Source organism: Gloeophyllum trabeum, assembly GCF_000344685.1.
Source record: "Gloeophyllum trabeum ATCC 11539 unplaced genomic scaffold GLOTRscaffold_00007, whole genome shotgun sequence".
NCBI classification, from domain to species: Eukaryota; Fungi; Basidiomycota; class Agaricomycetes; order Gloeophyllales; family Gloeophyllaceae; genus Gloeophyllum; species Gloeophyllum trabeum.
The window spans coordinates 1688076-1700814 of NW_006920416.1; the positions used below are offsets into that span (position 1 = coordinate 1688076).

Here is a 12739-nt window from a genome sequence, read left to right on the forward strand (position 1 = left end):
AACGTCTCCTATTCACTGGCAATAAGCTCATTACATGGTGGTAACATAGTAACAGAACAGACGTTTAGTGCCTGTCATCATTACTTTAATCCCCATCCTACGGCGCAGGCCCAGTAGTACATTCCTAACCATATATTGTATTTGGGTTACTTACACAGAGAGCTTGAGCGAGCCAAACCAGCGCAGAGGAGAAAGTCACATGATTATTCGGCCATCTCCCGCATCACTTCTTGAGCTATTCCTGGCGCGAACGAAAGCGCGAACGATTGCTCGAGCGAACGGCCGAATTGTAGAATTGAGCACGCCTAATGACAGATACCGACTCGAAATACAAATCAATTTATAATGCCACCGCTCGCCCAGCCAGATCTGCCTTTGCAGGGATCTGGAAGCCGCACAGACGGTTTGGATAGTAGTGCCGCAGCACCGGCCGGACTGTCACCACAGTATGCATTGCGTATTTCATGAAGGGGTGACCGTTAATCCACTAAGTGTGGCTGGATCGATACAATCGTTGTGCACACAGCTGTACGGACACGTACACGAGAAGCCATGAGATTCAGAGAATGCTGTAAGTTGGGCCACGATGGTTCTAGTGCGTATGTACGTTTTACGTCCATCGAGAGTCACGGTTGGACAGATTCTAGATAGTGAGTCAAGGATACATATGCAGCCATTCGCACCACGTGCAGGCTTCGTACACCGTATACCGGATTATTGCCTGCTGCTCGCATCTTTCATAGCCCTGACGACTTTGTCGCAGCAAAGAAGGTAAGATCCAACGTTCTCTTATCAGAATGGCCTCTGTTGGTACGTACCACTTACGTCTGTAATCTTACCAGAGTCACAGCGTACAGGTAAGAGAACCCAGTCATCAAACCATGGCGAAGTTAAATCATCGCTTCGGACTCGAATCCAACCCCCCCAACCCTCCCGCTAAGGCCATGGTCAGCCTAAAAGATGAGTCCTCGGCCAGCTCCGGTGCGCACCTCCACGCCCAGTGCCTCTAACATAGTTCATACTATATGCATTGATGTAGGAACACTCACGCGCTGCGGGAACGGTATGCCTAATGCTTCCCAGTCTGGAAGTGGGCTGGTGGACGGCAGTTTGTGCTGGACCTACGGCTCGACGCGCAGGACATACTCGCAGGTGCTCACACATCAGCTTGGGCCGGACTTGCAAAGACAGCTTCTGGTGAGCACCGTGCCTTTCCTCTACTATTCGTGATCCTGACCTGTGTGCCCTCGCATCGGTTTACTGCGAATAGAAGGACGTTGTGCAGCTCGCAGGGAACTACCTCGACTTCAACCTAACGATCAGGCAGCAGGCGTCTGGCCAGTGGGAGGCCTTCATCGAGGATGTGAGTAGCTTGTGACCTCTTGAAGACTAACCGGACGTCTGATATTTATACGTGTCCAAGGCATCCGCCCAGTTTCCTATCTTCGCCAAATATCCCTCGTCCTGGCCTCTTCGGGACTACATGTGCCGGTACTTGTGCAACAGGTCGAACTCCAGAAGAAGGAAATCACGAGCGCTGGGAGAGACAGCGAAGAGCGGGACTGGTGATAAAGAGAACGAGGGTATGGGAGCATCAGCTTCCCAGGCAGTGGTGAAGGTGGGTAGACGGGCCAGGAGGATCGAGACTTACCATCGAGCTGGCAGCATCCTGGTGAGTCTTTCGTGGTGCTGAGTGGATGTGGGACAGATAGTATGGTAATGTAGACTGGCAAGAAGTCTTTCGCGAAGGCGGCGATCCGAAAAGAGGTCAAGACAAGAATAAAGAAGGGTAAAGTACGTAACTCTTATGCTCCATATCGAGACATGGAGTCTAAAGCACTCGTCTCTCGTAAAGGCACAGGTGTATGTCGACGTGCCGCCGAGGGCGTCCGTACCAGCCTCCGCCGCCCGCTCACCTTCCGCCGCCCCCACCCTCGCATCACCCTCCCCTCCACCAGGTTCGCCCGCGCCGCAAACCGACAGCGACACTTCCGAAGAAGTCAAGGCATTCCTCCGTACCCTCACCCCGAGCATGGACCACCTCCACCCCAAGCTTCTCGCGCTCGGATTTCGCGACTTGAGTGCGATCGCTGCGTGGCCGAAGGAACGGCTGGAGGCCCTGCTGGAGGAGCTCGTGAAGAGGGAGCAGGTGAATTGGTTCGACGCGTGGGTGGTCAAGTGTGGGCTCGAGGCAATCAAGGGTTAGGATGGGAGGGGGGAGGGGGGTAAGACGCTGGGAGGTGATAACGGGATGTAGTTTGCGATTATGCTGAGTGTAGTCTACCTATGTTGTTGTTTGTTGTATGTTCCGCCTGTAAGCCTTATATGTAGTCCTTGGTTTCCTTTGATGTATCAGTACTCTGGTAGTACGGAATGGTACCCCCGACCCGAAGATCTGCCGTAGCTGACCTTTATTCAGCCAGACCGTAAGCAGGTACAGGAGTCGATACAGAGAAATCTGTCCAGACTGTCGATTGGAAGCGAGATCCAGGTCAGGCATGGGTAGATACGTTGCCCTAGCGCACCGATGATGAGCCCGAACCCGGACGATAGTACACGGCCTATACCTTGCAACCGTGCAACCTTAGAAATTCCTGACATCTCTGTCCCACCAGTTCGCTGGTTAGTGAATCTGACAGAGGAATGGGACGAAGTAGGTATGCGTTAGCGGGATCTCAGGGGAAAGCGATGGGTTTGCATCTGCCGTGATAGACGTGTTCGGTGACGTACGCAGACGTCGTGCGGATTACGAGCCAAACGCGCCTCGTAACAAGTCGATTCGTGCCGGATACATAGGCGTTCGAAATAATGGAGACTGTAGAAGTATCCAAGCCTACGCATCGAAGTGCGCTATCACCACCTTCGGTGGCATCAACTAAACGGCATGTCAGGATGGCGGGGCACTACAGGACAACCCACGCACGACTCTGAGGGTGCGTCATCTGGTAAGGCAGTCTACGAGTACCAAGACGACGCAGCCGTCACGAGGATGGCTGTCCCTCGACGTCTTGGATAAGGATTGATTGCGTCGAACGCAGGGAGGCGAGGACGACAGATATGAAGATGAGGATACCGAATCGACAAGTGCAAAACCGAGACTCGGAGTTGTCAGACAGCGTAGAGTGATCACTGAGCAGATGTCGTGTGTTGCTACAGATGGCTGGAGGTCAGATTTCCACCTGAGATAAAGGCAGCGGCCCCAAACTCGAGATTATATCGGTAAGCCAAGTTGATTATTGCAGAACATGGTCAGAGGGGAAATTCAATGATGGGAGGTATACCTCGGGATATCTTCGCCGTCTGACATGAGCTATACACAGTCGGTGGGATGACAAACACTACGGAGATGTGACTGCTATACGCCCTGAGATGGTGAGCGGCAAATATTCGATGTTCGTACACTCCTTCTCTTTCTTGAAACCTGCTGGTCCAGACAAGTCTTCGGATCAAGGACACAGCCCTTGTCCGGAGACTGACTACTGAAGGATGGGGGACAACGTAGAGAAGAGGCCACTGTCGACCTGAGATGACGAACGGCAAATCTTTGATGCACGTACCTCTTTCCCTCACAGTACCTATTCCTCCCGCTCATTCTTCGGAATCAGCATCAGAGTCGTCATCGCGGTGGCCACAAGTGAAAGCATAGGAGACAACAAGAAGATGAGGACACCGTGCAAATGGAGAGGATGAACGAAAGACGTTGGATGTTTATACCTCCGGCCCTTCCTTGGACCATGCTCGCAAGCCTGCTCCCTCCGACCATTCTTCCGGGCATCAGAGTCGATGTGCAGCTATCAAAAGATCAAGTCCAACATTGATGACTACAGCGCCGAGAAATGTCTCGTTGACTGAGCCGACGTCAGGTTGAAACTCGTCAATCCATAGCATGGGCCGTGATACAGGTGGTCTCCATGCTAAATCAGACTGATTGAGAGTAGGTACTGTATGTCTATGTATGTAAGCGACGTAACGCGTAACGCAGCCTCCGTTGCGTTACCCGGAGCGCACTTGGTAACGCGTAACGCAGAGGTTGTTGTCTTCTCCGGGGAAGTGTAACGCTCGTCAAAAAATTCGACTTTTGGTAGGATTTAGCTACGAATATTATTCCGTCAATATATCTCAGCAGTTAAAAATCAAGTATTATATTGTAGAGTGCTTCTTTGCATCCCTAATATGGAAGGATCATATGTAGAAGCGCATGGGTACTGGTCGGGTTGCGGTTGCTAATTTTACCAATGTAACGCGTAACGCCGGCTTTGTTACTTCGAGGGGTGCCATTTCAAGGTGTAACGCTGTGCGCCCGGTTGCTTACATACATAGATATACAGTATGGGGCAACGGTACTTGCCGGGCCCTATCCGCAGGCACTTCTTAACTTAGGAGACTCTCCGTAAACGGCAATGATCGTTATGTCGACGGAAAGCATCCGAAACCTCCCGAGTTCTCTTCCATCGCAGCACACTCGCTGCGCACTGATCAGTTGCTTTCGGAGCATTCTTTGTCCATATGCATATCGCTGTGAACCCCACCCCAAGCATGCATCCTAAGTTCCTGAGACGAAGAGTGTGTCGCCTGATTATCTGCTGCTGCGATTATCCATTCCACAGGACGTTCGGCGCATGTTTTGGGAGGCGTTTGTCAGTTGCGATCAAAACTGATGATTGCAGCCTCGTGCTGCGACTCGTAGTGTGATCAGTTACTACCTCGCGCGACGTATGAATCTGTGACGGCTACATTGTCTGAACGTCAAAAACACCAAGCGCAGAGCGTTAAGGACATCGCGGGTCTTTCTGGTCGGTAAGCTCTTTACGTCGCCACAATGGCGACCCATGCACGATTGGACGCCACTCCACCCAGGTCCCGAAAACCCCGCTTAGATTCAAATCCCTCGGACCCGCACCTGAACGGATCCATGCGCCCAGCACCGCATCCGCGCGCGGGCCCCGACCCTCCTCCCGATCGTATCCCTGGCTACCGCCCCGGCACGCCCGGCAAGCGTCTTTCTCCTGGTGGCACGTCCACATCGAAGGGGAGCCCTGTGTGCCACCCGCGTGGGCCTGCGTATATATGCCCCGCGTGCTCGCTGATATTTATACGCCTTTCTTTCCTTCCTTTCTTTTCTCCTAGCTCAAGCCCTGGTGGTCGTCCGCTCCCCTGTATCTGCCCTCGTCCCTGTATTTAACGTCTTCAAGCCCGAGTCCAAGTCAAAATGCGCTCGTCCATATCCCTCGGTCTCCCCTTTGTCGCGTCCCTCGTCTCATCAGCATGGGCTGCTACGTACGCGCTGAGCGACAACCACGTCGGGCAGGACTTCCTTACCTCCTTCACACACGAAGCAATCCCGGACCCCACCTCCGGCAGAGTGTAAGGGCCTTTCCCACTTGGTGGCAGGCTAAGTACTGATTGGTGCCATTCATGTTATCCAGTAACTACGTCGACCAAGCTACGGCACTCTCCAAGAACCTGACGTTCACGTCCGCCGACAGCCTCATCATGCGTGCGGACGACACGACCGTGCTCACCGCGTCCGGATCAGGGCGGGACAGCGTGCGCATCAAGTCCGTCAAGACATACACCACGCACGTCGCTGTGTACGTCTTCCACCGATCCACGATCACCGAGTGCATAACTGACCTCGACGCAGCTTCGACGTCCGGCACATGCCGCAAGGCCTGTCCACCTGGCCCGCCGCCTGGGAGACGCTCGAGGACGGGTGGCCCGCCTCAGGCGAGGTCGACATCCTCGAGGGCGCAAACGACGTCACGCCGAACCAGAGCACTCTGCACACCTCGCCGGGCTGCACGATGCCCGACGGGCGTGCGCAGACCGGCGCGGTGGTGACGGAGGACTGCGGGGATAGTGGAGGAGCGAACCTCGGCTGTGGGGTGCACGCGCCGACGAGCAACAGCTTCGGGCCCGCGTTCAACCAGAACGGCGGCGGGTGGTACGCGATGGAGCGCACGAGCACGTTTATTAAGGTGTGGTTCTGGGCAAGGAACGACCCCAGTGTGCCCGCGGATGTGTCGTCGGGCGCGCAGAGCGTGAACACCGATGCCTGGGTGCGCCTTTGCCTCTTGATCTCATCTCGTCGCGCGGATACTGACTCGCGCGGATCCGATAGGGCACGTCCACCGCGTTCTTCCCGAACACGGACTGCGATATCGCGAGCAAGTTTGGACAGAACAACATTATCATCAACCTGACCTTCTGTGGCGCGTGGGCGGGCGCCACGTTCGCGCAAGCGGGCGGGCAAGGTGATTGTGCCAGTGAGTATCCCGTTTCATTGTACTCCTCCTCTTTCATGTTCAGCACTTTCGCTGTCTCCCAATGCTTTCCTTCCCCACCTCGTCCGTTTTCCGCGCTGTCTGGTATGATGCTCACCCTGTCCTCGCAGCCTACGTCAACAACAACCCCTCGGCCTTCTCCGAGGCGTTCTGGGACATCGCCGCGGTCCGCGTCTACACATGAGCCCGCCCGCGCCGGGCCAAGTCCCTGGCGGACCGAAGGTAGCAGGTATTTATGAAGGCTATTTATTCGCCGCTGAGAAAGAGCAACAGGAGGAAAGGCAAAGTGTACTACTAACAAAAGCATGGCGGGTCCTGTCGTTGTCGTTCGTTGATTGATTCATTGGCTGTATATACCCGCAATTCATTCGTTTTCCTCGCTCGGTTCATCCATCCCACTTTTGTGACATATGTATGCCGGTGAGCTAGGCTGATGATAAATAGCTTGACACGTCTGGCCATGGTAAGTCTCAGGTTACGAGGAGAAGATATCGGCATATCGGCAGGAGTCCGCGACAAATAAAAGTACAAATCTGCCACAACATAGAGACGCATCTCACCACGCCACATCCTATGGTTGTCCATTGGTTTATTGCAGCGGATTCCTCCTAGGCGCGTCTTACCGTCGGACTACTATCGAATACTGCTAAGACTTACATCGACAAAGTCTGAAGTATCCTTACAATGTAAGTTATTGCCTTGCTAGTCTGCGCTCACTCTATCCTGTTTCGCGCAGCTTGGACCACTGCATTGACCTATTTACTCTATCCTGGCCTGGACGCAGTGAGTGAATGGGACCATGCTCGGATAGCCTCCCCGTAGGATCCGCGTGTGCACGTTAACACACGTACTGAACCATCTCTATCCGAAAGTGCTTGTGCTGCGCTGTTCTGTCGCCGTGTCATGGTTCTCCACCGCACTGACCAAAGACAGCGATTGTGTGTCCCTCTATTGTGAATGCGCAACTACCACTCACACGCAGTCTCCGACTCGCTCTCAATATAAATGCCAGCCATTTCGCTCAATGCCGAGTTGAAGTGGGACTGTGCCTCCCGAGTGCACAGCTCCATGCGGTATGGTTGCTTCATTGGACGCCCATGACGGCTCCGGTAGCACCGTAATATCAAGTCTACTCTCGCCTCGCAGCTAACTGCAATACGCTAGCGAAGGCGCCCATTTCTTCCGCTGGGGCGCCTTCCGCAGCAATCCATGGAAGGTGGTAAGTATGGCTCCATTGCCCTACGCCCGACCTTCAGCGCAGCGCTAAGCAGGGCGCTAATGTCCTTCGAAAAAGCAGTTCGCCACCCTCGGACCCTTGTCGGTACTCCTTTTGGTTGAACATGGCACTATTTGGCTTCGGACCGGAATCTACGAGTAGAGTAAAATCCAGACTTCCGCTGTCGACTTGCATTTATCTGGGAAGTGCCGGCCAATCCACGCTCCATCCGAGCACATGCCACAAGGAGAGCAACCACGCGCTGTGATGTATTGACCTTTGGATAGAATTCACCTCCCACTTTCTGCGTGGCTGAGGCGTGTCCCTTGGGTATATCTGTACACCTGATGTGGAGTCCTCCAGTTTCTCCCGCAAGAACGCCGTACGTTCTTTACTTGGTGGGAACCCTTGTATTGTGGGTGCAGCTCGCCAAAGCCATCCCAGCCCCGCTGCGTGTTTCAGTGCTCTGTGACCCAGCTTCTTGGGCGGACGTTCTCGTTTTTCTTCTCACGAATTATATCGCCCATGCAGGTACCGCTGTCTCCTCTCCGGGAGCCTCATGGCCGCATGCGCTCGCCTGGAGAGTTCTCGTGGTCCTTGTACCATTTGCAAGTCGACAGTATTCACTGAAGATAATGGAACGCAAGACTGCAATGGGCGCGTTCGAACGAAGAGGTGACCTCTACGATGCGCTGGTCAGAAGGGCTCTGGGGGTGGCCACCCGAGACGAGAAAGGGACCCCTCAGATGCATCCGAGAAGTGACAGGGTGCATCTGATTTCGCCGAGGGTTTCTCTGGATACAGCCCCCAGTAAGTGGTCAGGAGATCCATGCGTGGGAGAGCATGGCTTGCTCTATGCACTAGAAACGGCGGGCGGGCCCCTCGGCGTGTCTCAAAATCACCTCGGGACGCCAACGCGCGAAGATCACTCCGCGCGATCGCACGATTGCAGGTACATGTAAGACCACCCTCCCGGAAGGATACACCTGGGCAGAGTTGGACATCCAAGACGTGGCTGCCCGCCTTCCCGAGCAGCTTGAGGAAGACAACAAGCATATCAATCTTCTTCCAAAGTCGCACAACAACACATTGCAGGCAGCGGTCTCGATATCCCAGCTGGTCCTGTCCCCGATTACATTACATTATATCGGCACAAGGGGAGAGCAAGTGGGCCGCTTCGGCTACGCGGCCTTTGGGCTGTCTGTATTCCCCTATACCCTCATGTCCATCATGAGCCTCCTCGGAGGCCTCATTATTCCTGATTTCCCATGCATGTTCGTACTGAACACCGCCGTTCTGCAGCAAGTGAGGGAGCGGGGGCCACGTATTCAACTTGATGGAAGCATCGGGATCATACCACCAGAGGACGTCGGTGGAAACAGGGCGATCCGCGCCGCGTGTCTCTCCCTCAGGTGCTCAAGCGGGATTCCGGGTGACGGGGGGAGACTATTAAACCGACTTCATCCTCAGAGTTGCAATGGACGGAGAGGGGGCCGGGGGAGGGGGGGGGCGAAAGATTTTCAATGTGGCGGATTCAAACTCGAAATGCACTTTTTGCCTTTCAGATCCCTTCCACCACAAAGCAAGCCCGGGCTGTCACTTCACCTCCCATCCAAGCCTCGACGGCCACCGCGCAGCACGCCAGTCCTCGCGGTGAGCATTTCCGTCCGGCCGGGCGTTCCCACCGCGCGGACTGCCCTCAGAAAATTCGCAGCTCCATTTGGAGAACATGGTGATTCCCCTTCGATAGTACTGGGGCGTGCATCCCCCCACCCGCGCGGAACACAGCTGCGGATGGGACCTCTCCCGGGCGTACGTATACGACGAAGAGAGGGAGAGACGCATCGGCAGCCCACGCTTCCCCGACGCAGCCTCTTCAATCCGGCGTTCCTGCCTACCCTCGCGCTTCCATATTTCTTCATCTACGCACATGGCGTGGCTGAGCACCGGGCAGTATTGTGCGCCCAATTATCGCACACTCGCTTTCTCCTCCTTTTGACTCGCGCCGCGCATTCCCGTCCTATGCATGCCCCCGTGTTCACGCCGCGCAATAGTCTGCGCGATCGGGGGTTTGGTCGAGGTGAGCGAAAACGGACCTCGACGTGGGGTCATGCGCGATAGCTCCGTCCTAGTCCTAGTCCTAGTCCCCACGATCGGCTGCGCGGGCGTCCGTGGGTGGGGCAGGGGTCGACTGCCTCCGTATTACGGCTGATGTCACTCGTGATGGTACTCGTAGCCGGGGTACTGGCGGTGTAGCGCACGAAGCTGGCGTGTATTGGTATTTGGTTCCCTCGCGGCGTGCGTCGTCGTCGTCGTGGAGGGCATCCGACTCTGGCATTATATACGCCTCCTGAAATGCGCGCCGTGATCGCCTGGCGGCGATGATGCCCCCGCGCTTTATGGCTGGTTAGGTCAACAACGACAAAATTCATTTTTGGGCGCACCGCATGTCCGAGTATCGCACGATCCGGAGCGGGCGAGCGGGCGGGCGGGCGGGCGGGCGGCCCTGTGCGCACACATGCTGTCCAGAAATCACGCCGCGGTGACAGAAGAAGATGGTAGGATGAGAGATATATAAAGGGGGCAGTGGTGGGTGGAATGCGAAGAAAGAGAGCGGGGGCGATGTGAGTGGGGGAAAACGAACTCGAGCTCGGGGATGAAAGACTAGGCGCGCACCAACTTGGGCCGCCGGAACCGCCCTTTGCCGCTGGATATGCAGCGAACACGTCCGCCCGCATCTCAGGATATACACATATGTAGAGAGGCCAGATGGACGTGTGCGTGCGGAAAGGGACGGAAAGGCAGGAGAGGGAGGGGGTACAAGGCAGGAGAGTCGGAGATCGTCCGAGCCCGTCTCCGTTCTCCGACCAGACTGGATACTGGATACTGAACGGGGCCCGGCCGGGGACAGCGGCAGACGCAGAGCTTGTTGGACAGAAAAAGAGGGAACATACGATTGTTCCTTTTGCGAGATAGATGGATGGCCGGTCGTCCCGACCGGCGACTGACAACTGGCACCTAACAGAAGAGTGGTGCGCCCCGGCCACGGGAAGAAGCGGGAGATTCGATTGTGGGGAAGGAGGAAGGCGGGGGAACAGCAATAGAATGCAGGACCGTCCTGCGCGCTGGGAATCGTGTCCGACATCGAGGAGGCGAGAGCGGCGGGGTGTGGGAGGCAGGAAAGGAGGGAGGAGAAGCGCAGGGCGATGCGTGCAGGCCAGCGACGAAGGTTGGTCAGTGACGCGGTCGCGGCCCCGACTTGGCGTGTGCGACGAGGAGGAGCAAGGACGAGACAGAAAACACGGAGAAGGACAGTATCCTTTTGTTTTCAGCCGCGCCCTCGGGCCGGGTCGCTCTGGACAGGAAAGAATCGCGGCAGGGCAAAGCACATAGCGAGCACTGACTGAAGAGGAGAGTATCGCCCGGCCCCGGCCCGACAACTTGCCGATCGACGTCATCATCGCCCCCAATCTATTCCCAGACAGACGCGGATTGATAAGTCGCGCTCCCGTGGCGGATATAAACCCCTTCTCCCCCCATCCTACACAAAGAAAGCGACCGCAACATGTCCGGCGAACAAGTCAAGATGGAGTTCGACCCAAAGAACATGCCCTTCCGCCAGCTCGGCTCGAGCGGCCTGCGCGTCCCGCTCTTCTCGCTCGGCGGCTGGCTCACGCTCGGCGGCACCGTCGTCGGCGACCCCGTCAAGGTGCGTGCGTGCGTGCACGGTGCGTCGACTAGTACTGACGCCGGCGCCGGCGCAGGAAATCATCAAGGTCGCGTACGAGAACGGGATCAACATGTTCGACACCGCGGAGGCGTACGCAAAGGGCAAGTCCGAGCTCGAGATGTGCGCGGTCCCTCCCTCTCCCATCATACACTGCTGACAGACGCGCAACAGGGGCCGCGTGATCAAGGAGCTCGGCCTGCGCCGCACGGACCTCATCGTCACCACCAAGATCTTCTGGGGGCCGCGCGACGGCCCGAACGACAAGGGCCTGTCCAGGAAGCAGTGCGTGTCCTCTTCCCTCGTGTCATATCTCACTCACCCCCGCCAGCATCATCGAGGGCACGCGCGAGTGCCTGCAGCGCCTCCAGCTCGACTACGTCGACGTCCTCTTCGCGCACCGCCCCGACCCGACCGTGCCCATGGAGGAGACCGTCCGCGCGTTCCACTGGGTCATCGAAAAGGGCTGGGTCTGTCCTCTTCTTTCCACGTCTGGCGCATCCGCGCTCATCCGTCCGTGCTAGGCCCTGTACTGGGCCACCTCCGAGTGGTCCGCGCGCGATTTCGAAGAGGCTATCCGTGCGTCCTCCATTCCCCGTTCCGACCGCGGAGTGAATCGCGCCTGACGACGAGCGCACAGACATCGCGGACAAGTACGGCCTGCACAAGCCCGTCGCGGAGCAGTGCCAGCACAAGTGCGTCTCCGTCCTCCCCTCCAGAGCTGCGAGCTGGTTGCTGACCGGTGACCCCCTGTGCCCGCCCCGGACAGCATGTTCCACCGCGAGCGGCCCGAGAAGGAGTACCTGTGCGTGCCGTTCGTCTTCCCCTCCTTGCCCTGTGGGCTGACGGTCTCTCTCGTTGTTTCCGTCGTCTTCTCCCCCGCCGTCTCCGTCCTTCTGCGCACGCCGCCACCTGACTACTCGCGCCACGCCAATACTTACTATTCGATTCGACTGCTGCAACGCGCAAGGCCGTTGTACAAGAAGTACAAGATCGGCACGACGGTGTGGAGCGCGCTCGCGAGCGGGCTGTTGACGGGCAAGGTGCGCGGCTTCTCTTCCCGCCTATTTCCCTCCTTCCCGATTTCCTGTTCCCCACGCTTTCCCGCTCTCCCTTTCCCCACGCTCTCCCGCTTTCCCGCTTTCCCTTTCCGCACGCTTTCCCTCCCCTCCCCTCCCCCTCGAGCCCGTATCACCGCTGACCCCCCCCCCCCCAACCAACCGACAGTACAACGACGGCGTCCCGCCCGGCTCGCGCTTCGACCTCAACAAGGACTTCTTCAAGAACACGCTGCAGGCGCTCACCGAGCAGGAGGGGCTCGCGAAGATCGAGAAGGTGAGGAAGCTCACGGGGGTCGCGCAGAGTGAGTGGTTTGTCTGGCGTCTTCGTCTTCGTCTTGCTCCATGATTCCTTCCTGCATCCCCCTTCGTCCGCCTCCCCCCCAACCCCCACACACACCACACACCGATCGCTCACCCCCCCCACACCACACACCGCTCACCACCCCCCCCC

The 12739-nt window shown here is 56.9% G+C and overlaps 3 protein-coding genes across 3 annotated transcripts in view; all 3 read left to right on the forward strand.

Moving 5' to 3' along the window:
• Positions 1-881: 881 nt before the first annotated feature.
• On the forward strand, positions 882-2206 carry GLOTRDRAFT_93873 (uncharacterized protein; the record flags this gene model as incomplete). Its single annotated transcript, XM_007868356.1, has 6 exons — positions 882-981; positions 1040-1197; positions 1271-1363; positions 1424-1672; positions 1726-1794; positions 1856-2206. 6 exons carry the CDS (start codon positions 882-884, stop codon positions 2204-2206), a joined length of 1020 nt encoding a protein of 339 aa, XP_007866547.1.
• Positions 2207-5107: 2901 nt separating this feature from the next.
• Positions 5108-6734, forward strand: GLOTRDRAFT_76817 (endo-beta-glucanase). Its single transcript, XM_007868357.1, has 5 exons — positions 5108-5364; positions 5427-5591; positions 5645-6059; positions 6122-6266; positions 6395-6734. Exons 1-5 carry the CDS (start codon positions 5210-5212, stop codon positions 6466-6468), a joined length of 954 nt encoding a protein of 317 aa, XP_007866548.1. The 5' UTR covers positions 5108-5209; the 3' UTR covers positions 6469-6734.
• A 3680-nt stretch (positions 6735-10414) lies between these two features.
• GLOTRDRAFT_76822 (Aldo/keto reductase) overlaps positions 10415-12739 on the forward strand; it is a 3948-nt gene continuing 1623 nt past the window's right edge. Inside the window, exons 1-9 of the mRNA XM_007868358.1 lie at positions 10415-11209; positions 11265-11350; positions 11402-11512; positions 11559-11697; positions 11752-11806; positions 11868-11922; positions 11997-12032; positions 12198-12270; positions 12455-12590. Of these exons, the coding sequence (XP_007866549.1) occupies positions 11066-11209; positions 11265-11350; positions 11402-11512; positions 11559-11697; positions 11752-11806; positions 11868-11922; positions 11997-12032; positions 12198-12270; positions 12455-12590 (835 nt within the window). The 5' untranslated portion in view covers positions 10415-11065. The remainder of the gene's footprint in view (positions 11210-11264; positions 11351-11401; positions 11513-11558; positions 11698-11751; positions 11807-11867; positions 11923-11996; positions 12033-12197; positions 12271-12454; positions 12591-12739) is intronic.

Coding starts and splice junctions, on each gene's coding strand:
- GLOTRDRAFT_76817 (XM_007868357.1), top strand. CDS start 5,210: ATGCGCTCGTCCATATCCCTCGGTCTCCCCTTTGTCGCGTCCCTCGTC. Junction 5,365..5,426: donor GACCCCACCTCCGGCAGAGT/GTAAGGGCCTTT, acceptor CATGTTATCCAG/TAACTACGTCGACCAAGCTA. Junction 5,592..5,644: donor TACACCACGCACGTCGCTGT/GTACGTCTTCCA, acceptor ACCTCGACGCAG/CTTCGACGTCCGGCACATGC.